Genomic DNA, 21,285 nt, shown 5'->3' on the forward strand with positions numbered 1-21,285 from the left:
TGACCCATGTGTGTAAGTTTAATAACACAGGAGCTGCCCCTGCGCCAGAGGGAACCTGGGTTTAAAGGTAAGACACAACTCGGTGGTCCTCCCGGAACTCGTTTCATCAAGTTTCACTTTTTTGCAGACACAAATCTTACATGCAATTCATGGAAGAAAGATATAATTGCAATACAGCCTGTGTTGTGTATTACCATATGTGCAAGTTAGCAACATGCTCATGTCTCCAGCCTCCCGTTTTATCCCAAATCGTTTTCCGCATATGATAAGTTTTTCCCATGAATCACACCTCTTCAATTTGGAGTTAAAAAAATAAAATCTCAGATTTCAATCATTTATTTGTATAAGAATAAAAATCTTGAAAAATACAGCCTTTTACAATAACGAGTATTACAATAGATTTTTTTTTTGAAATTCTACAGAAATTGATCACTGATGTACATTAACTTTACATTCTCTGCAATGTTTTTGCCAACAAAGAATAAATGTAAACATAACGCAGGAGGTGTGGCCCAACAGGGTTAAACAGATTACAGGATACTGAAAATGCTAGGAATATTCAATAACAGCAATAGAATCCATAATTCGGAGAAGAAAAAAAGCTGAAGTTAGTGCATGCATGTTGCCTAATCACGTAGCGTGAAAAAATACATTGGAACTTTACCTAGCTCCTCTTAACTGCATGGAGACGTATCTGACTCTTTCAAAACAAAGACCCTGAGACAGTATTTTCAATAGGTGTAAAGAAAAGCCTGACCCAGAGCAATGTAGTGAAACTGCTTACCCAAGTCCAGACTTGGATCTAGGATCCAGAAGCAGAGGTGTAAAATGGCCGACTGTGGTCGCTGAAGATGGCCAGGACCGAAGCTTAATGCTAACACATTTGAAGACAGAGAGGAATCAACACGCCTTGAAATATCGGACGCAAGACCCACCCGAGACCTAAACCTCATGTCCTCACTCGACACACCGATGTAAAAGAGATCGCCATCAGCAAGTGCTTCAGACACCTAAACAAGAAACAGAGAGAGACAGGGAAAGCAGAACACTGGCCAAACAGTCCCAGCATTATGGGCCTGCCAAAAACCTGGAAATCGTCAATTACTGATAGTTGGATGCAGTTTTTTATTGAACCTCTCCAAGGTCTTTGGTGGTAACTACATCTAAAGAAGACCCCGGGAAAAAGAGCCACCGATGGACCTCTAACAAAAACAGACGTCCGAGCCCTTTGGGAGAAACTAACTGAGAATACTACTTAGTGCGCCCTTAATAGCAAGATGGTCTTCAGAGGCACATGCCGCATGATGCGGTACACGTGCCCAATCTCTCAGGCTCAGATACTACCTCGTCGTTCGACAATGGACCAACGGGACAGGCTGAAGCTTTAACCTATCAACTGTTCCTATGCCAGAGAGTGGAACAGGCTTATAAAAAGCAGTAAAAAAAAAAACTTACATATTTTCTTTATAAGCTGAAGGTGGGGGGAGTCGAGGGTTCCCATGCTTGTAATGTCTCCTTGGAAAATTTAAAACAATATAACACAATACTTAGAAATGTTGCTGCTGTGATGGGTCTGCAGGCTGCCCTTCTTCTCTGGCTCGGACGTCACTTCCTCTTTTATGCAACTGAAGACAATTAACAAAATAGAGGACATACTGAACAAGTAAGCAGCAGGCTCAAATTTAAAGAAGTAGACCAATTAAAGTGCCTTTAAAATAGAAATATAATCTAATAAGAATAACCCAACAGTATCATAGAACGTGTATGGGCGATTCAGGGGAATATTAGGAGCGCACCAAAGCCTGTGAATTTATTGTCCAAACTTGGAATTTAGTTTAATGATTTTGATTCACTTTATTATATGCATTTTGTTTTTCAAATCGAGATAGAAGAACAAAGTTGGTTTATTTAATCCTGGCACGCTCAAAGAAATTCCTGGCATGATCCGACATCACACATTTTTTGGTAGCAGTTTTCCAAATATAGAAAGTAGCCTTAGACAGTGTTCTTGTCACTTCCATAGTGCCTAGAGGGTGAGGTAGACTCCCTATTGAAGAGTAAGGGGGTGGTGTCATCATCGGGCTCCAGCTACACTATGCTGTTCTGTTCCACTTCCTTCCCTAAGACCACCTGAGATTGGGTCCAACGGTAAAATGTCATTCAATATCACAATACATCTGGGATCTGTCGGACGTAATGGAGCTGGATGGGAATGAGAGGGGAATTTCTGCTATTGCCACGGGAGAGCAAAATGGACCAGATGTTGAATTCTCTAAAACAAAAAAATATCTTCTGGCAATGAGATTTTGTGCCTCAAGCCTCACGTCCGCTCGTACGAGGCTATGGAAAATATGTTTGTGAGTTTTTAAAGACACCAACTAAAGACCAGTATTGCAATGAAACATTGTTGAGTCCTTACGGTGTTGAGTAAAAGTACAAAGAAAGGTCTTGAGATGAGGTACAAGTCAGGAGATGGACACTTGGCAATGCCTGGTCTCTACCCCGCTGCTGTAAATCGAACGCCTGGTGCAGGAAGTTGTGGTGCCTTGTAGATGGCATATTCAAGCAGTTTCCTATGCTCAGGATCAGCTGCACCAGGGAGTTCTGGTTCCATCTCAGGAACCTAGTGCAGTAGTTTCAGGAGCAGGAGTGTGAAGGCTGTGAAGAAGAGGCCGTGCTCTGGGCGGATAGCGCCATTACTGCAGCCCATGACACCATCCGAGGTTGAGCCGTTGAGAGTAGAGGTGAAAGTACCAATGAAACAAAAGTCTGGACTTGCACAGCCCCGGAATGCAATGTCAGAATTCTTAACACCTGCAAAAAAAAAAAAAAACGTTATCAACGCTATCCAGCATTCCACACAGTCCTGTAACCTACACCCGGCATGATCCTATTACTTCATCCCGAGTGACCCTACAATGGTATGGGAGCAGCACAGCATTGTCAGAATATTGCCTCACATACAAATGGTGGCCTAAGTATCGCTCACAAAAATATTGCCCCATTGGAGTAAATACAAAATTGAACCAAAGGGCTTATATTTGTGCTAAATAATTTTGCATGCGCGGTTTATGTAAGACTATATTTCTGTAGACGATGATCTGATAAACAATCATCCAGGTAAATCATGTTATCTGCACTCCACGTGATCTTTTTACCTACATCTCTAGTGATTCTGTAATCAGTACCATTTGATTCTACTGCTGACCCGACTATCATCCCACTTGTGATATGTTGTCTGCCAGCCCCTGGACACTCTGCTAGATGAGTTGTGCCCTGTACAAATGCTCATAACATAAAACAGATCAGATGAGGATTGTTGTGAGATGCCCCTGGACCGTGGGGCAAGCACAGACCCAGAGACAGCTCTGCCTGCTTACCTCTGGTTCGGATGCCATAGAAGGCACACATGGTCTGTATCCCCGAGCACTTCATGGTATCTGTGGTGTAACAGTAGGTGCTGGTTATTGATAGGCAGGTTCGGCACGTCACTCCGTTCAGAGTAGTCCCAGTGGTTGGCACTAAAAAAAAAAAAACAGAAGGAGAAGGGGTCAGCCCTCCATACCCAGCTCTGGCGGCAAACAGAACATGATCTGCCAGGAGGCACCAAGGCAAGGCACCAGAATTCTACAATAGTTGTAGTAAATGGTCACCGAGCTCTGGCTTGCTTGTACCTCATTGCCTCCCAGTACTTACAGACACCCATTCAAGTGGGAAAAGTTACCAGCATTCAGAGTGAAGGGAGACACACTGCCTGGGTTGGCTCTCTGCTGTGGTCATGCTATACCATCCTCGCCCTACCCTGGTCATGTTCCTTTCATGGGTGTCTGCAGTGGGCGAGCGCCCCTCCTTGCCCCCCCCCCTGTGGACACCCATGCTTAGTGTCTGTCAGTCACTGCCTTAGTTTGCTGCTCATCCTTTTATTCTCTCTCAGGTGTGCATTGATGGGAGATTTATATATTTATAGTGTTCTGGCGTGTGGTGCTTGCATCAGGAATTGCCTTTTGTTAAAGGTGTAAGTTGTACTTCCAGGTTTCGGCGGCAGTCGTCTGGCTCTGTCCTTTGTTGTTTTCATGACACCGCTGGTTTCTCAGGTGGCTGCTGTTTGTCCGTAATGGGTCTGGTTCTTGGCTCTAGTGAAAGGTGCCCTTCGGCTGCTTTGTTGTGCTAAGAAGTGTGCGTTTCTTCATTTCACAAAACCAGGCTCCCCGCGGAGCGTCTGCCTCTAGCTCTGGTATGGTGTTCGTCCTCAGGCTGCTCCCCGCCCCTTGTCACCGAGAGCCAGTGCCCACTTGACCCTCTACCTGCCGCCCACCCCCTCCCCCACCTCTTCTCCCGGTTCACACTTAACGTCATCTCCAGCTGGCATTTTCAGAGAGGGCCCCGGGCTCCCGATCATCGGCATGCGGAAGAGGAAGAGAGGGGGGTGACAGTGGAAGACTTGGTGGGGTCGGGGAGACGGATACGGTGGGGGGTGAGAGTGAACGAAGAGGGGGGGGGGGAGAGAAAGAGAGAGAAGCAGTGGGGAAAGAGAGACCGAGAAGTAGGGAGGAAGGAAGATGAGAGAGCAAGTGGACGGGGGGGTGGGGGGTAACTGGGTGAGGGAGAGCAGCTTCAGAGAAGTGAGACCTGTGTCCTAACTCCGCCAGTGAAGACAGCGGGTCCAAAGGAGAAAGAACCAGGCCAGACAGAGTAGGTCCAGGCAGTGTGCACGGAGGCCGGCTCGGTGGGTCCGGAAGAGGGACAGGGCAGGCAGAACAGCTCCAGAGAAGGGCGAGCAGAACCGGACCAGGGCGAGCAGATCCTCCTGAGCAGGGAGACGGCGCGATACACAATCAGAATGTAATGTTCAGCTTTTGGGGTGCCAGGGAGTAATTTTAAGGTTCAGGGTGGGTTAGGGATTGGGGTGACAGGGGGATAATTTTAGGGTTCAGGGTGGGTATGGGTTTTGGGGTACCAGGCGGTAATTATAGGGTTCAGGGGCGGGTAGGGGTTTTGGTGTGCAAGGGGGGAAATTTTAGGGTTCAGGGTGGGTATGGGTTTTGGGGTGCCAGGGGGACAATTTATGGGGTCAGGGCGGGTATGGGTGCCAGGGGGGTCATTTTAGGGTTCAGGGCAGGTATGAGTTTTGGGGTGCCAGGGGTGTAATTTTAGGGTTCAGTATGGGTTTTGGGGTGCTAGGGGGTAATTTTAGGGACCAGGGCGGGTATGGATTTTGGGGTGCCACAAAAGAAAGAGACGGATCTATGCCTGAGATCTAATTTGTTGCTCTTTTGGACAATGCTATGGACATGTTCGTGCATTACTATGAAGCCCCCCGTCTCCCTGTCTCTCTCCCTTGTGTTCTGGTTGCTGGCTCATTTATGTTTCCATGTAGGCTCCTAGCCTGATCTCAACGTACTCTGTACTATTGTGACATGCATTGATACCTGGCCTTGTACTGTATGATGTACCTCATTGTGTTGTTGATCTGTTGTGAAATGCTTAATAAAACTTCATAAAAAAAAAATAAAAAAAAGGCTGAGACACAACAACCCTATGGTGTATGAGATCATATGCGGTCTGCTTCCTGCCTCACCATGGCTCCTCCTGCGCCCCAGTGTTTCTTGTGCCCCACATCATGTCGGAGGATGATGATGACGTTAACATTTTGCACCCCCCCGCTGGAAAAATTTCTGTGGACGCCAATGGTTCCATTCCCTCACTCCTTCCTCCCCCTTCCCTTCCAGTGGCTTGAATTCACCCACATTCCAGAGGCAGCTGTCGCACTTCATCCTGAATATAAGTCACAAGCAGCTTTTATCTTCCTTTAATATTGGCGACAACAGCTGCACTGGGGGCAGCGACGATGGCGTCACCCTTGTCAAGTACTTGATATCACAAAGTTTGTATGTAATTATCCTGTGGCCCACAAGACAGAGGTGAGGAGATCCAGAGGGGAGGGTGGGGGGGGACTGGGGGGGTTGGGTAATTGCCACAGGACATTTTCCATATGGGATATTATTATTCTCTGTCCAGTGAGACAGATTCATTTGACCGCTCGCTTCTCACGCGGTCAGGCTCTGTTTGGGGAATTCGTCAACTTTATTGCCGGTTCCAGGGTTTATGACTAACCTTTCTGCTAAAGTATCAGTTATAAATAAATACCAACGCACTTCTGCTGAAGGGGATTCATATTAATGCGGCTGAGAGTCTGCGCAGTTTTGACAAAGGATCTTTTCAGCCTACTGGCACCGCCGTGCTCTCTGCCGCTGTGTCACCAGGAAGAGCATGGTTGGTAGGTGCAAGGCTGGAGGCGTTACAGGGAGATCTCGCGGGGTGCTGGCGGATTCCAGTGAGGCTGCGTTCATCGGGCCTCTCACGCCGACAGGCACAGCTCTTTTAAAAGCGCGTACTGGTTGCGCTTTTGGCTTCTTTGTTGTGCTACGGCAGAGGTGTAGCACCGCCACACTGACAGGCACAGCTTATGTTTTGAGCCGGTCATGCACTGCTTATCCATTGGAGGGCTATGGGGTGATGGCAGCACCGCCACACGGACAGGCACAGCTTGTGCATTAAGCCTGTCACGCTGATGGCCACAACTTCTCAATAGTGCTTTTCTGTTCTGGGTTAAATGTCGCATGAGGCACAGGGTCAAGACTGATTTGCATATAGCCAGGTCTGAACTGAGGTGGCAAAGTGACCTAAAGAACAATGGATTTAACCTAGATCTGTGACTGGCGGTCGGTGTCTGAAAAGTTTCAGCACTCCATCCATCATCTCCTTGTGTTTGGTTTGTTCGCCCAAGTTGGCAGGGTATGCCCAGGCGTGGTTCCTTGCTCAGTTTGCCACCGGATTGAAGATGGCCTCGCTGATGAGGTATTTTCCCCCAAACCGGTCCCAGGATGCTTGTTTCCGGTCCAGGGAAGACCTGGCTTGGCATTTCGGGAAGACTGTTCCCATAAGGGACAGGGTCAAGACCGATTTGCAGCTGGCAAAAATGCATTCAGTCTCTGCTACCTTGCAAAACATGTATACAGCATGTCAAGTTAAAAATTAACCCAATTTGCAAATGTGGGCCACTTTTTTAGCTATTTGATATTCCAGTGGGGCCCCTTATTTTGATGTCTGGACCAATTTTCTGCCCTAATCCAACCCTGCATAAAACTTAATCAAATTTATAACTGCAAAAAATATATAAAAATCAGCGTAGTTTCAGTTTTTAATACCATCCATACCACTAAATGGCTTAATACCAGGCTCAGTGAATCAGAACCTAACACTGCAGGGTACAACTCCGGTTCAGTGTGGGGTGCCCATGGGGTCCATGTTTACATTTTTACCAGCTCTCTCTATCACGACGTGGTCAGAAGACACTGATTTAAAGATTTGACTGCCAGGCCACCTTGCCTTTCTCATGCAGCACAACAGGAAGTCAGAATGACCTAATCCTTAATGATAAGGGACCACTTTAGAGCTCACACTGATTCATTGTGCTAGTTTAAACTTGAAGTTGTGGACAGGCAGCTATTGTAGCCTTCCTGTCCCCTGTCCATTCTGGGTTTTGATATTCTTATCACCATACACCCTCCTCATGCTTTTGTCACATGGCTCATGTTTTTGAGATCAAGCTTGGTTTCAAAACCAGGCTCTTGTGGTGGCCTGGTTTGCGCGCACTCTCTAGGAGCCAGGCATCTTTCTCTGTGTTTGAAGTATTTTCCAAAACAGACTTACCTCAGTTTCCAATAATGTATAGTTTCCAATGTTCAGCATTAACATTTATGTAGTATTTGCCTTTTAGTGAGTTTTTGGGTCAGCTCCCCCACTCATCTATTAATTTGTTCAATTCTGATTCACATTTTGCTTCCACCTACCGTAGCACAGTGCATGGTGCAATGGGTCAGCCCACTTCAGCCACTAGCTCTTTTGCACAGTGCAGTGAGTGACAGCATTTTTCCTGCTCACATGTGGAACTCCGCCAACTAAAAAGCACATTAGTGCCACAGATGGTATGACCATAATTAACTTTGTTTTCTTTTCCATTCTTTATCCAGTTTACCTTTTTTCAGTCATCCTTGTACTTTTAAACTTTGTTTTCAGTTGACAGTAATTCAAGGTTTTTTTTTTAAAATGTTTTTTTATTAGTTTTCTAATACATCACATTGTCCCCCCACCCCACCCCCCTCCCTCTCCAGGTTTTAAGCGCCTGTTCTTTGTGTGATTAAGAATCATATATTCCTGAGATGTTCGTTAAACCTAAAAATGGTTTCTCTACTCGTTATAAGTATAACTGCCTGCTAGGAAACACTCAGGGCTTAATAAAAATGTTAACTGATGGGTATTTTTTTTAAAGTTTACATTTTTTTTATTGGAACTATATGAACGCCATGTCTAGGAAATAGCAAGTTTTGTTGTTTTGTTTTTGTGGCATAGATGCCTGCAATAAAAAATTGGACAAATAACCTTTATACTACTTGCAGAAGCTTGACCATTCTGCCTTTTATTAGTTTTGTGTCCTATAGTAAGGACCATGATGGTGAGAACTGAGTAACTGTTTCTCCACTTTGAGCGAAGCCATCACAAATGACCTACATTTTGAAATATGCATTTGCAGACTGATGGATACTGACAGTGCAGAAACCCCTTTATAAGGAGAGGGAGGGAAAAGCGGGATACAGTGACTGTATGTTTCAACCAACACCAGTATTCTTTGGTCTCTCCTTGCAGCCTTAAGCCTTTTCTGTACATATATGCCATTTGGCAACAGGGGGAGCTTGACGAGGGATGTACTATTATTAGTCTGGTGGCCTTGCAGTCTCTCTAGGAGACAAGTTGAGATGACCAAACTTGTTTCACATTGTTGGACTTGGCCCTTTCTGCAGGGTCAGTCCCAGACTTTTTGCCTTTACCCTCCACCTTTTTGCTGAATTCAGTTTTATTGGTTTTAGGCCTCTAGTACTCAAAAGGAGTGGTAAAGTGCACAGAGTGCTTGTGCTCTTTTCTTAAAACATGGTAAAATTGGCTTAAGCTCAATTGGCAGGTTTAATTTACCTATACGTCCCTAGTAAAGTAGTGATACATGTACCTAGGGCCTGTAAATTAAATGCTACTAGTGTGTCTGCGGCAATGATTGTGTCACCTATTTAAGTAGCCCTTTAAACATGTCTTAGGCATGCCACTGCAGAGCCTGCGTGTGCGGTATAAACTGCCATGTCAACCTGACAAGATAAACCTTTCCCAGACCAAAACCTTCCTTTTTAATTTATCAAAGCTACATCTAGATTAGGCCCTGGACAGCCCAGAGGGCAGGGTACAATGTATTTAAAAAGGTAGGACATGTACATTTAAGTTTTACATGTCCTGGAAGTGAAAAACTCTTACATTTGCTTTTCAGTACTGCAAGGCCTATCTCTCCCATAGGATAACAATGGAGATGCCTTATCACATTTGATACAAGTTTAGTTTCCAGGTGGGAAGAGATAACTAGTTCATGTTTGGTGTCTCTGGAACCACAACTTAAAATCTTAACTTATGGTGAAGTTGGATGTTAAATTACAATTCTGAAAATGCCACTTTTAGAAAGTTGGAATGTTCTCACCTTAGCCATTTGATGCCATTTGATGCCTGCAGGATGTCTCTGGGACACATGACTGGGTAGGAGTGACACTTGGGCTTCGTGTACTCCCCCTAGAGAGCAACACACAATGGGAGCTTAGGTGTGACTGGATGGGCCATCACTGACAGGATTTGAGGGAGGAGCTGGGCACAGCCCCACTTACATTTAAATGGGCTGTGTCCTGCCGTCACAAAAAAGGGCTGCATACTCTTTGTAGTTAGTCTGGAGTCAGTGCCAGGATATCAGGGCATCTGTGCACTTCAAAGGCATGCCTCTAGAAGCTTCTCCCCACTTAGAAGGCACAACTGTGCACAAAAAAAAGACGTCAAACTCCAAATCTTCAGTACACTTCTGGACCTGTGGATGCTCTGCCAGGAGTAAGAACTGCTGTGCTGCTACAAGGACTGCAACTCCACTTGACTGCTGCTCTAAAGGAACTACTGCCCTGCTGTGCTGACCTGCTGCTTTCAGACTTCTTGTCTGGGGAAGAAAACCTGGACCTGCAACTTCATCTTGAACCCAGGAACCCAAACAGACTCACAGGGCTAGTCTGCTGGCCTCCTGAGCGGAGCCTCAGAATCATAAAAGGCTCTCCAACAGCTCCTGGACCTGTTTCAAGTTCCTGACCCCCCAAGTGGTGCCCCTTCATGTACTGGACCCTTGGTGCGGCTCCTCAGACTCGTAAATCAAACTTTTGGGCTGGTCGCAACCTTAAATGGGCCTGTTCGCAATAGAAACATGCAGCTTGCACTGAAATCCAGCACAAGCTGCCGCCAGCCCATCTCTGCGCACAGCAGCAGACAGCCTGTGTGGGGCCACCAACGCAAAGTTCCAGCCTGCCCGTCTACAACGCCCGGTCTGCTCTTCATGCCACGCCAACCACTGTCCGAAATGATCTCCTTGCTCCCAGCAAACCTCTGCAACACGAGTGGGACTCTTGGTACAAAACTTGAGAAGGTAAAACTTCTGTGGGACTAATCTGGGAATGTGTCCGACCCGTGCATCATCGCGGTCAGCAAGACTTTTGACCTTGATCCGGTCTTGCGTGACTAGGTAGCTATGGTTGAACCTTTATGTTTTTAGGCACTATATTACAGTTTATTCTTTAAAAAAAAAAAAAAAAACTCCGGTTCTATTGATTGGATTTTTGTTGATTTGGTCTTTTTTTATTGATTACATTTTGCTCTACTTTTCAAACCATGTATGGGATCTTTTTGTGTGGTGTTGTCACTGCTTTGCTGTTTGAAGTACTGCACAAATACTTTACACATTGTCTCTAAGTTAAGCCTGACTGCTCTGTGCCAAGCTACCAGCGAGTGAGCAGAGATTAAGTTGAAGTCTGCTTGTGCTTTACCCTAACTAGAATTGTGGTTGCTACTTGACCACGGCTCACACCCCAGTCAACCAGTCACCCAATTTCTAGCACACATATTTACACAGAACAGCAGAGGTAGAGAAAGGAACCGAACCTGTGTTTGGAGGCGTAAGCTCCTAAACATACTCAAGATGTGATAACACCGATACACACCTGTGGGCTGGTCAGGGTGGCAGTTGTCGGTGGTGCAGCAGGTAGAGTTTCCTCTGATTTCAATGTAGGGAGCAGTCATACTTTGAACCTTGTTACATTTTGCACTGTACTGTCCACAACCTCTAACATATTCCTTTTTGAGGACTCCATCTGTTAGGGAAAACAACACCGATAAACAAGGTAGCCATACAAAGAGCAGTTGTTCTAACAGAGACAACAACTTTAACTTAACCCCTAAACAGCACTTCCTTCTATATTATTTGTTTAAAACCTCTATCTCGACCACGAACATGGCCATAAAATTGCAGCAGATAAATATATATCCCATTACAAGAAAAGAGTACATCACATAGCAAGAAAAAAGTGTATCAAAGTAAAAACTCAACATTGGCCTTGATTACTTTAAAGTGCATACCTCCTGGATAGGCACAAAGGTACAATTTGTGGGTAGGATATTGGGGTATTAGCAGAAATCTGTATTAAGAGGGGTCACCACACTTGATAGTTGCCTGCACGGATGGCCTGACAAAATGCAAGTGCCAATTTATTACAGAATAAGTAACATCGCATCATTGCTTTCTATACTGAAAAGCTACTCAAATGCAAGAGAAATAGAAACAGATTAAAACAGCATTGAGTTCCTCCTTTTGATAGCACATCTTAACAAGGAGCAGATATTGACACAGTTCGTTGGAGACTCCAGTTTGAAGGTACTCCAGGGGTGCCAAGGAAGTGTGAATGCCCCTCTCCCTGATGATGGGGAGTAAGTACAGTTTGCCAAAATCCTGATAAAATTTACAGAAAAAAGTTCATCACATGGGCACGTCACAATACAGGCCACATCATACTGCCACAGAGAAAAACTCAGGGGCCATCTTACAAAACCTAGGCGGAAACGCGCAAGTAACATTTTATCCCATGAGAAGTCTACCCCCTCGCACCCCCACGGCACATTGGCATATTCAAAGTGTTGTGCAGAGCTAATATTCTCTAACAGTGGTTTTGGAGGCCTCATTTGCGACCCTCAGATAATGTCTATTCATTTTAAACATGGATTTTTACCAGAGCCATATCTTGCTTGCACAGTTTCAGGGTGGTAGAAAAACTGACTCCTCTAGGTCCCATAACACAGATTTCACATAGTGAATCCAAGGGATATTCAGCCCTCTATCAAACGACAAACAGTCTACTACGATTTCCTCGTTGAAGGCCTCATGCGGATTAAGCACCACAGCAGCAGTGGGGGTAGATTAATGGAGTCATCTACATATTCCACCCCTAGCGCAAAATAAAAGTCGAACAGATAGGTGGGACACCCAGGAGTCTCCTCAATACTCTATTTTGTACCCCGTGGAGTGACCTGGGGTTACTATAACCACCATATGCCTGTGCCATACATTAAAATGAGAAGATACTTCTGTATACCTCCAATAGGGGCACCACAGGTTTTTTCCCCAATGCATCTGGCCAGGCCAAAAACATAAATAGACCGAACCTGAGAATTTACACAGCACTACTGAGGTACAGGGTCCCCACATCCCCTGAGAATCAAAAACTATGCCCAGCTAGGGGAAATCCTGGGTAAATGCCACGGAATGACCTTGCAACTTGATACCCAGCATTTTAGTTTGCTTTAGGTTACATTTCATAATAAAAGTTTTGGAGCGATTGGTGGAAGAACCCATAACGGTAACAAATTCATGGAATGATATCTTTATGCCATTGGGAGTTCTAGATAGCAAAATGGCATCATCCACGTATAGTAATACGGGGACCTTTATGTCTCCTATGGAGCGATCATCCAAGATAGGGCAGGACATAGGTAATTTATATATAGCAGGGGCGGATAAAATGCACCCCTAGTGTACCCCATGTCCAATCTTAAATCCCTTGATCCTCTCACCTGAGGAGCCAAACCGGAATGAGGCAGAGAGGTCATAATGGGGAGCTCTCAGGAACAGGTCACCATCAAAGCCCATATCACTTAGTATCTCTCAAAGCTTGGCCCTCGCCATGGTGTCAAAGGCACAGGACAGATCCATGAAGGACAGACAAACGGAGCCCTGCACGACAATGGTATATTTACTTTTCAGTAGTTACAGGTTTAAACATTGATCCATTGTCCCTTGCCCCTCAAGGAATCCGTATTGTGCCTCTGACAGGATACCGGTTAACCCAACCCAGTCCAAAAGGTGGACCAGAACCATTCTACCCACTAACTTGACAGCAGAATCCAGTAACGAAATTGGGCAATAGCATTCTGAGGATTGCCTTTTTTTAAACAGGGACAATTAGGGCTGAGCGTCAGAATTGTGGTATGCCCGTCTTACAGAGCGCAGTCAAACAATTACAGAGTAAAGGGGCCCAAAGGTCTGGGGCAGTTTTATATAAGTGCATTGGCTCCCCATCTGGACATAGGGCCTTTGTGCATGGGCTTTTGTTGATTGCATTTCTTACTTCTACAGAAAATTCCACTGGCAAGGGAATCACTAACTCCTCCACAATTGCCCCCAAATCCATTGAATAGCCATAAACTTTTTTTAAACATTCGACCAAGGCTGCATGGCTAGTCATGATAACAGTGTTTGATTTTACCCCCACTGACTTGATGTTTCCTATGGCAGCCCAAAAGGCTCTAGTATCTTTCAGTCCGCAGGCCTTCACCAACTCTCCCCAAGTCTTCTCTTGCAATTCTTTCCAACTAGCCCTTTACACATCCCTGTAAACCTGTCTGCAATTGCACACTTTCTGCACATCCCTTGGCTTAACCTTTAAGGCTACATGGTTGAACCATTTGGCTCTATCAGGACTTGGTCTGCTGGGATTCATAAATAGACCACTGACCACTAAACCTAGTTCTACAAGGTGGATAAACACTGTGTGAAAGCTGTGACTCACGACAAGCAATACCAAGGGGAGATGGTTGGAGCATACTTCCTCTAGGAGGCTGGCCATATCCACACTTCTCCAAAACAACTGCTGCCCTTGAGTCTTGGTTACCAGGGATTGTGAGGTTAAGATCATCGGCCTCCCCCTCTACTCAGGATCCATAATTCCAAACAGAGGAGGTTATGGTCACTATGAGGTCTTTCATCTATTTTGGCTTCCGTGACCTAGGCACAAAGTTCCTGATTTGCAAAAATGAAGTCCATCACGGAGGAGCAATCCACTCTATCAAAAGTTACTTTGGTTGGGTACAAAGGATCATAAACTTCGGTTGCATTCAGGAGATTACACAGTTTGGTAAGTTGGTGAAGGGCCTGACCCCTCTCCCCCCCCCCCCCCCCTTATCCCGGGGTGGTCTGTCACTCCCAATGGTAAGGCTATCAAACGTAGTTTGTGCATTTTGCACTTCAAGGACATCACCGCGTAAAATAAAATTAAATCCATTGCAGAAGGATGCTAAAAGTTCAAGACCTAATATAAAATCTGGCAGCTCTTTAAAGTTTGCACTATGGTCGGAGTTAAAATAGCCATTTTAGAAAGCAATTAGGACAACCATTACCATTTGGCACAGTAGTTAGAAAAGCTTGCATTAAGAGACTATAAGAAGAGATTAGTGTGACGGTGTAATCCAGGGTGTCTTTGAACCAAGACGTTTAGCCTGGCTTGGCCCGGCATGCAGCAGAGCGAGCTGCAGGGACAGAGTACGAATTGTAACCATCCAAAACAATTTCCTCAATAGCCCAGGTCTCCTGCAATAGGAAAATATCATGCTTACCTATTTAGAGTCCCCAGTCTTCATAGACCAATTTTCTGGCTAAGCCTGCAACATTCCAAACAAGCATTGGCATAGCCAATAGGTCTCGCCTTTGGGACCTTATAAGTGTTGAGTCACAGATATTTCCAATGTTTAGGTCTCGCCTACGCAGCGCACATGCGCAGATTAGGAAACCTTTAGCCGTCGTTCAGCTCTTTTTTCGAAGCACATACTCGTGCTTGTGGCGGCAAACACCTTGCGGGAGCGCGCAGGGGCGTGCCACAAACAAGAGTATGTGCTTCAAAAAAGAGCAGACTGCGCACACACACGCACGCACCACTCCCGGGCTTGATAAGATAAGAGTTTAACCTGTTTTCACAGGTGTGTTGTAATCCTTACCCGATGTGTTGTCTCTCTATCTTAATTGAATTACTTTAAAATGAAATCGATTAATATAAATTAGCAATGAGGAGCACAAGCACGAGCACTTTAAAATAGCTGCTGCTTGCGCTCTTTTGAAAGATGGGAAAATACAGGTTTTCAAAACATGCGGATTCAAGTCTTCACTATAATTGTTTATTTTATTTTTTCTGCATTTATTTATTTGCATATAATAATGTAGTATCCTCAGAGTATTAGGAATAGCCACAAATCGTTAAACTCTGCAAACATGTACGGGTTTTATAAAATGGAAATATAAACCTCGCCACTCTAATTTAATTATTGCATTAATTCATATAGTTAATTAGCACAGATCAGTTCAAAGTACCAGCAGGACATCAATTTCGTTCTTGCTGCATAGATTTAATACGAATATTTCACAAAGAATCTTAAATCATAAAATTCAAATTTAAAACACGATAACAATGTGATTGGAGATAGACAGCTTGGTGTGGCAATCTTCCTTTTGAGCGTTGAACCGGCAACCGACACGTGTTTCGTTTCTTAGAAACTTTTTCAAGGCTGCAAACAATGCCATGAGAAAAAAAGGAATTTTCATTTTTTATGTCCACAAAGTATCGAAATCCATAGGAAACAGGAAAAACCAAATTTGAAAAATATATAGTAAAACCCCAGCATGGAGAAAGATGAGTACCATATAAGAAACTTGGATATTCTTTTGGCACTAATATTGTGTGTCATTCGTATAATACAACAACTGAAGGTATCTGTTTGGAATAGTTCCATAGTTTCTTGTGGTGGGCTTTCCTTAAATAGATCTTTATTAGATAGAATGGCATCATCTTGGCCTATGAGCACTGCATGATTCTACCACAAACTTTTCCCAATTTCTTTTTTTACTAATTTTGCACTATGGGTTACCTTCGACCTATCTGCACAAATTTTCTTGTCCTCAAAACAATTCACAAATAATAGACATGGTCTATCTGATGATCTCCATGCTGGGGTTTTACTATATATTTGTCAAATATGGTTTTTCCTGTTTCCTATGGATTTCGATACTTTGTGGACATAAAAAATGAAAATTCCTTTTTTTCTCATGGCATTGTTTGCAGCCTTGAAAAAGTTTCTAAGAAACTAAACACGTGTCGGCTGCCGGTTCAACGCTCAAAAGGAAGATTGTCACACCAAGCTGTGTATCTCCAATCAAATTGTTATTGTGTTTTAAATTTGAATGTTATGATTTAAGATTCTTTGTGAAATATTCATATTAAATCTATGCAGCAAGAACGAAACTGATGCCCTGCTGGTACTTTGAACTGATCTGTGCTAATTAACTATATGAATTAATGCAATAATTAAATTAGAGTGCCGAGGTTTATATTTTCATTTTGTATTTTCACTGGGTCCTATTGGGCTCCAGTTGTGTGGCACCTTAGGTAGTGGGGTGTAGTCACTTTAACCTTGAGGGGCACCAATACCTGGATGTATACATTTAAAGCACAATGAGAATAGATGTGCTACTAATCAAACCACCACTGCCACTTGTAAATAATGTACGGGTTTTTTATTCGCACCAGAGTACTCACCCTAACTGCAAATGCCTTGCATTAATGGCTGACTCACTCTCACTGACTATCACACTCTCACAGACTCATTCTCACAGACACTCTCACGGACTCATTCTCACAGACACTCTCACGGACTCATTCTCACGGACTCATTCTCATGGACTCACTCTCATGGACTCACTCTCACGGACTCACTCTCACGGACTCTCACAGACACTCTCACAGACTCACTCTCACAGACTCACTCACTCTCACTGACAGACTCACTGACAGACTGACTCACTCACTCTCACTGACAGACTATCACTGATACTCTCACTGACAGACTCTCCCACTCTCACTCACTGACTGCTCCCCCACTCTCTCACTCATTCTCACTCACTGACTGCTCCCCCACTCTCTCACTCTCACTCACTGACTGACTCACTCTCTCACTGACTCACTCTCACTGATTGACTCTCACTGACAGACTCTGACTCACTCTCCCCCTCTCACACTCACTGACCCACTCCCTCTCAATGACAGACTCTCAATGACTCACTCTCAATGACTCACTCTCAATGACTCACTCTCAATGACTCACTCTCAATGACTCACTCTCAATGACTCACTCTCAATGACTCACTCTCAATGACTCACTCTCAATGACTCACTCTCAATGACTCTCTCTTACTGACTCTCAAAACTCTCTCTGACTCACTCTCACCGACTGACACACTCACTCTCACCGACTGACACACTCACTCTCACCGACTGACACACTCACTGACACACTCACTCTCACCGACACACTCACTCTCACCGACAGACTCACTCTCACCGACTGACTCACTCTCACCGACTGACTCACTCTCACCGACTGACTCACTCTCACCGACTGACTCACTCTCATTGGCTGACTCACTCTCATTGGCTGACTCACTCTCACTGGCTGACTCACTCTCACTGGCTGACTCACTCTCACTGGCTGACTCACTCTCACTGGCTGACTCACTCTCACTGGCTGACTCACTCTCACTGGCTGACTCACTCACCCTCGCTGACTCACTCACTCACCCTCGCTGACTCACTGACTCACCCTCGCTGACTCACTGACTCTCACTGACTCACTCTCTCTGGCTGACTCACTCTCTCTGGCTGACTCACTCTCTCTCTCTGGCTGACTCACTCACTCTCTCTGGCTGACTGACTCACTCTCTCTGGCTGACTGACTCACTCCCTCTGACTGACTGACTCACTCACTCTCTCTGACTGACTCACTCACTCTCTCTGACTGACTCACTCACTCTCACTGACTGACTCACTCACTCTCACTGACTGACTTCAAGAAACCTATAGACTGATACACACGAACACCAATACAGCTAGTCATTAAGGCATCTTACTGATCCAAGCGCTCAGTCAAAATCCCTACAGAACAGAACACTAGGAAACGCATAGATACAGATGTCAGACCAAGTAGTAACGGGAAACAGAACGTCAACAAAACATGTATATATATACAGCCACTAGGGCATATGTATCCAGACATCGGAATTGCTTTTGATGCAAATTTTAGGACACCTAAAGGCCCAGGGGTTGGGATACCAGTTTGGTCGCCAGACACATGGTCGATCCAATTGCCATAGAGCCTATAGATCAATACACTGAGACATATAGATGCAACAAGTCCAGCCATCTATCCGACGCTCGTTTTGGGAAAAAAGAAAACTGTTGTTCAAAGTTGCGAACGACCCACCACTTGCAGTCAGTGAACCCAGTGTGAATGCCATGGGGCACAACTCACCTTGAACTCCGTGCCTGTCACATAGACAATAAGCGCGATGCAGTCGCCTAACCCTATTATGTGGCACTATGAAATGTGACAGTTTGTTAACAGACCTCGTAGCACATTTGCACCATCTGGTAATTGTTTTAAACTTTGTTAATGTTTAAGTCTCCCGGTGTTATGAAAGTTGGAGGGAGAAAAGTATCATTTTTTTCTACGATGTTGTGCTGTGTCTGTCTGCTGGCAATCTAAAACATGCGGGCGCGAAAGTGAAAGCGCTAAAGCTGGGTAAACACAAAACCTGTATCGTGATCCTGGAATACAGCCTGGAATGCAAGTGGCACACTGCGCGCCCCTGCTCACTCCGCTCGCTCCCGAGACACATAGGCTAGGGGAGTAAACCTTTAAAGAAAAGGCGGGACATTCCCACGCCTTTGGGCATTTGTATGCTTTCATTTGAGACACCCAGATGCAATGGCCAATTAAATGTGTGGGTGTAAACAAATCCACACGAAAAAGTTGGGAGTGCTCACAAGAAGCCCCCCATAGAGCAACACATGCGCGCTGCGCTAGGATCGACCTAAAAAGAGAACTTCACAGTACCTCAAGATGCAGAACCAAGGGGGGTTGCCCAGTTTCCTCTGGTCCCATCCCTAGCTTTGCCCTAGCAAGGCCTGCGCACGTCCCGCACTGCAGGGCTCAAAATGCGCGAAGGTAGTGCTTATGAGCCCAGCTGCAGGTGAAGATTGTTGCAGGGCTCCTCCTCTAGCCCTGATGCTCACTGGGACAGGTAGTCCCTTGGTTCGCACAAATGCAGTTCACTTCTTCTATAGTCGGAAATTGCGCCACCTTCTCCATTTTTAAACTGTAGCTTTTACTCTATTCCCAAACTGCAGCTTCTTCTCTATTCTTATGGCACACATTTCCAGCACAACTTTGTGTTTGTTTTGGGAACTTTCTAACTAAGAAGTATTGACAAAGTTAATAGGTCTGAATTGGATGAGACGATACATGCAAACACTGGCATGCAGAAATTAGATCTCAATGTGCTAGCAGATTAATCTCTTGGGCGCTATGGGCATGCACTCACTGCCCATAGTGCAACACATCTGCTGGTGTGGATAGAGAGGTGATGTCAAAGCATCTAGGGCTGGGAATCGATCTGGTGCTTGCACTAGGAGGATTCATTTTGGATGTCCCCGCATCGGACTGTAATGGGAGAGCTTCCCTTGCAACCCAAGGCTTTCTCACTTTTTTGGGGGGGGCAATCAGTATGCCATGCCAAGTCATTACATGTGAAACTGAAAGCAGCTAAAAGTTCTAGAGTTCTTCAATTTGATTGGTGCTCTAAGGCACAACTCAGCCAGACTGGGGAGGAGAGGAGACATTCCCCTTTCCAGAGGTACCTTCTCCTAGTGTATCCCTGTTTGGGGATCATTGCAGTAGGGAAGGGACTAACACAACTAGACCTCCAGGCAAAATTAAAGGAGGAGTAGCCAACTGCTCCTGCCACAACAAGGGGTCCGTAGTCCAATCTGGACAGTCGGAGCCTGTACTACCGATTTCTGGGCTTCCCAAGGTAGGAGTTTAAGGAACCGCCTAAGCATTCTTAGTATCCAGCAGGCGGACTTGACCACGGCTGCAGTCTAGTGCTGGGAGGATAGAGTGAGTCAATAAGCACCCCATGGTTCCTAGCCACATCCGTAGGGGGTGGGGGAGCAGAACAGCAGGTGGGGCAGGCCCCTGCCCAACCCGGAAGTGGGTCGGCATAGTGACTGTGCATAGTGGGTGCACCATGCTATTTTCAAATTAGTGTGATATATGCTTTAGGCCACTTTATAACGGCTTTTGTCTGCTATATCGTATTTTTTCCTCCAGAGGAGTTTGAGCTTTGCAGCACTTTCTTTCGTCCACTAAGTCTTTTGCAAACCAGCGAGCAGATATTGTGGGTCTAGTAGTTTCAGTTTTAGCCAGTGGAACTGCTATAGATGCGGCTGCCGTTAGCCAGTTATTCACCATGGTTTCATCTGGTATTACATTGCCCGTCACATTTGGCTTAGTGCGACCTAAAGTGTTTTTCAATTGGACTATGTTCACTTCGTTCCATGCGAGGTTCGTTTTTTGTTGGGCATTATCTTTTTACTTTTTTGGCACAGACCAGGTCCATGAAAACGATATTAAAAAGTGATCAGACCAAAGGACTTCCTTAGTGGTGGCAATTTCGAGCATGGTGGTAGAGAAGATGGCATCTATACTGTGACCTGCCTTGGGTGAGGGTGCTTTAGGGAGGTGGGTAGATCAATATGGGCAAATGAGTCGCATAATTTTATGGATAGGCTGTCAGTGTCATTATCTAGCTGAATATTGAAGTCCCCTAGGACCGAGAAATTCGTATAGTTAAAAGCTTTGAGTCCTAGTACTTGGGAGAAGGAATTGAGGAACTCTCCAGCAGGCCCAGTGGGGCGGTCGATCAAGACTCCTGCAAAGGAGCTTTTAGCAGACGGGGAGTTAACAAACCCCAGCGTCTCTACACCCACTAGGATATCAACCATGAAGGTGCTACAGTTGAGTCTCTTCCTGAATGCTACGGTCACCCCACATCCCCTTTGCCCAACCGATCTAAGTGTAGACATGCAAAATCTGGGGGTAGCGCCAGATGAAGGTCAGGGTAAGAGTCCTCAGTGAGCGAAGTCTGTCATGAAGAGGACGTCTCCATGGTCC

The 21,285-nt window shown here is 45.3% G+C and overlaps 1 protein-coding gene across 1 annotated transcript in view; it reads right to left on the reverse strand.

Moving 5' to 3' along the window:
• Positions 1 to 320: 320 nt before the first annotated feature.
• The window catches only part of LOC146808887 (phospholipase A2 inhibitor gamma subunit B-like), a 100,903-nt gene continuing 79,938 nt past the window's right edge, over positions 321 to 21,285 (reverse strand). Inside the window, exons 3-5 of the mRNA XM_085615698.1 lie at positions 11,124 to 11,273; positions 3,381 to 3,521; positions 321 to 2,814 (exon numbers count right to left, since the gene is read on the reverse strand). Coding sequence (XP_085471824.1) covers positions 2,624 to 2,814; positions 3,381 to 3,521; positions 11,124 to 11,273 — 482 coding nt within the window. The 3' untranslated portion in view covers positions 321 to 2,623. The remainder of the gene's footprint in view (positions 2,815 to 3,380; positions 3,522 to 11,123; positions 11,274 to 21,285) is intronic.

This window comes from Triturus cristatus, chromosome 7, assembly GCF_964204655.1.
Source record: "Triturus cristatus chromosome 7, aTriCri1.1, whole genome shotgun sequence".
NCBI lineage: Eukaryota > Metazoa > Chordata > Amphibia > Caudata > Salamandridae > Triturus > Triturus cristatus.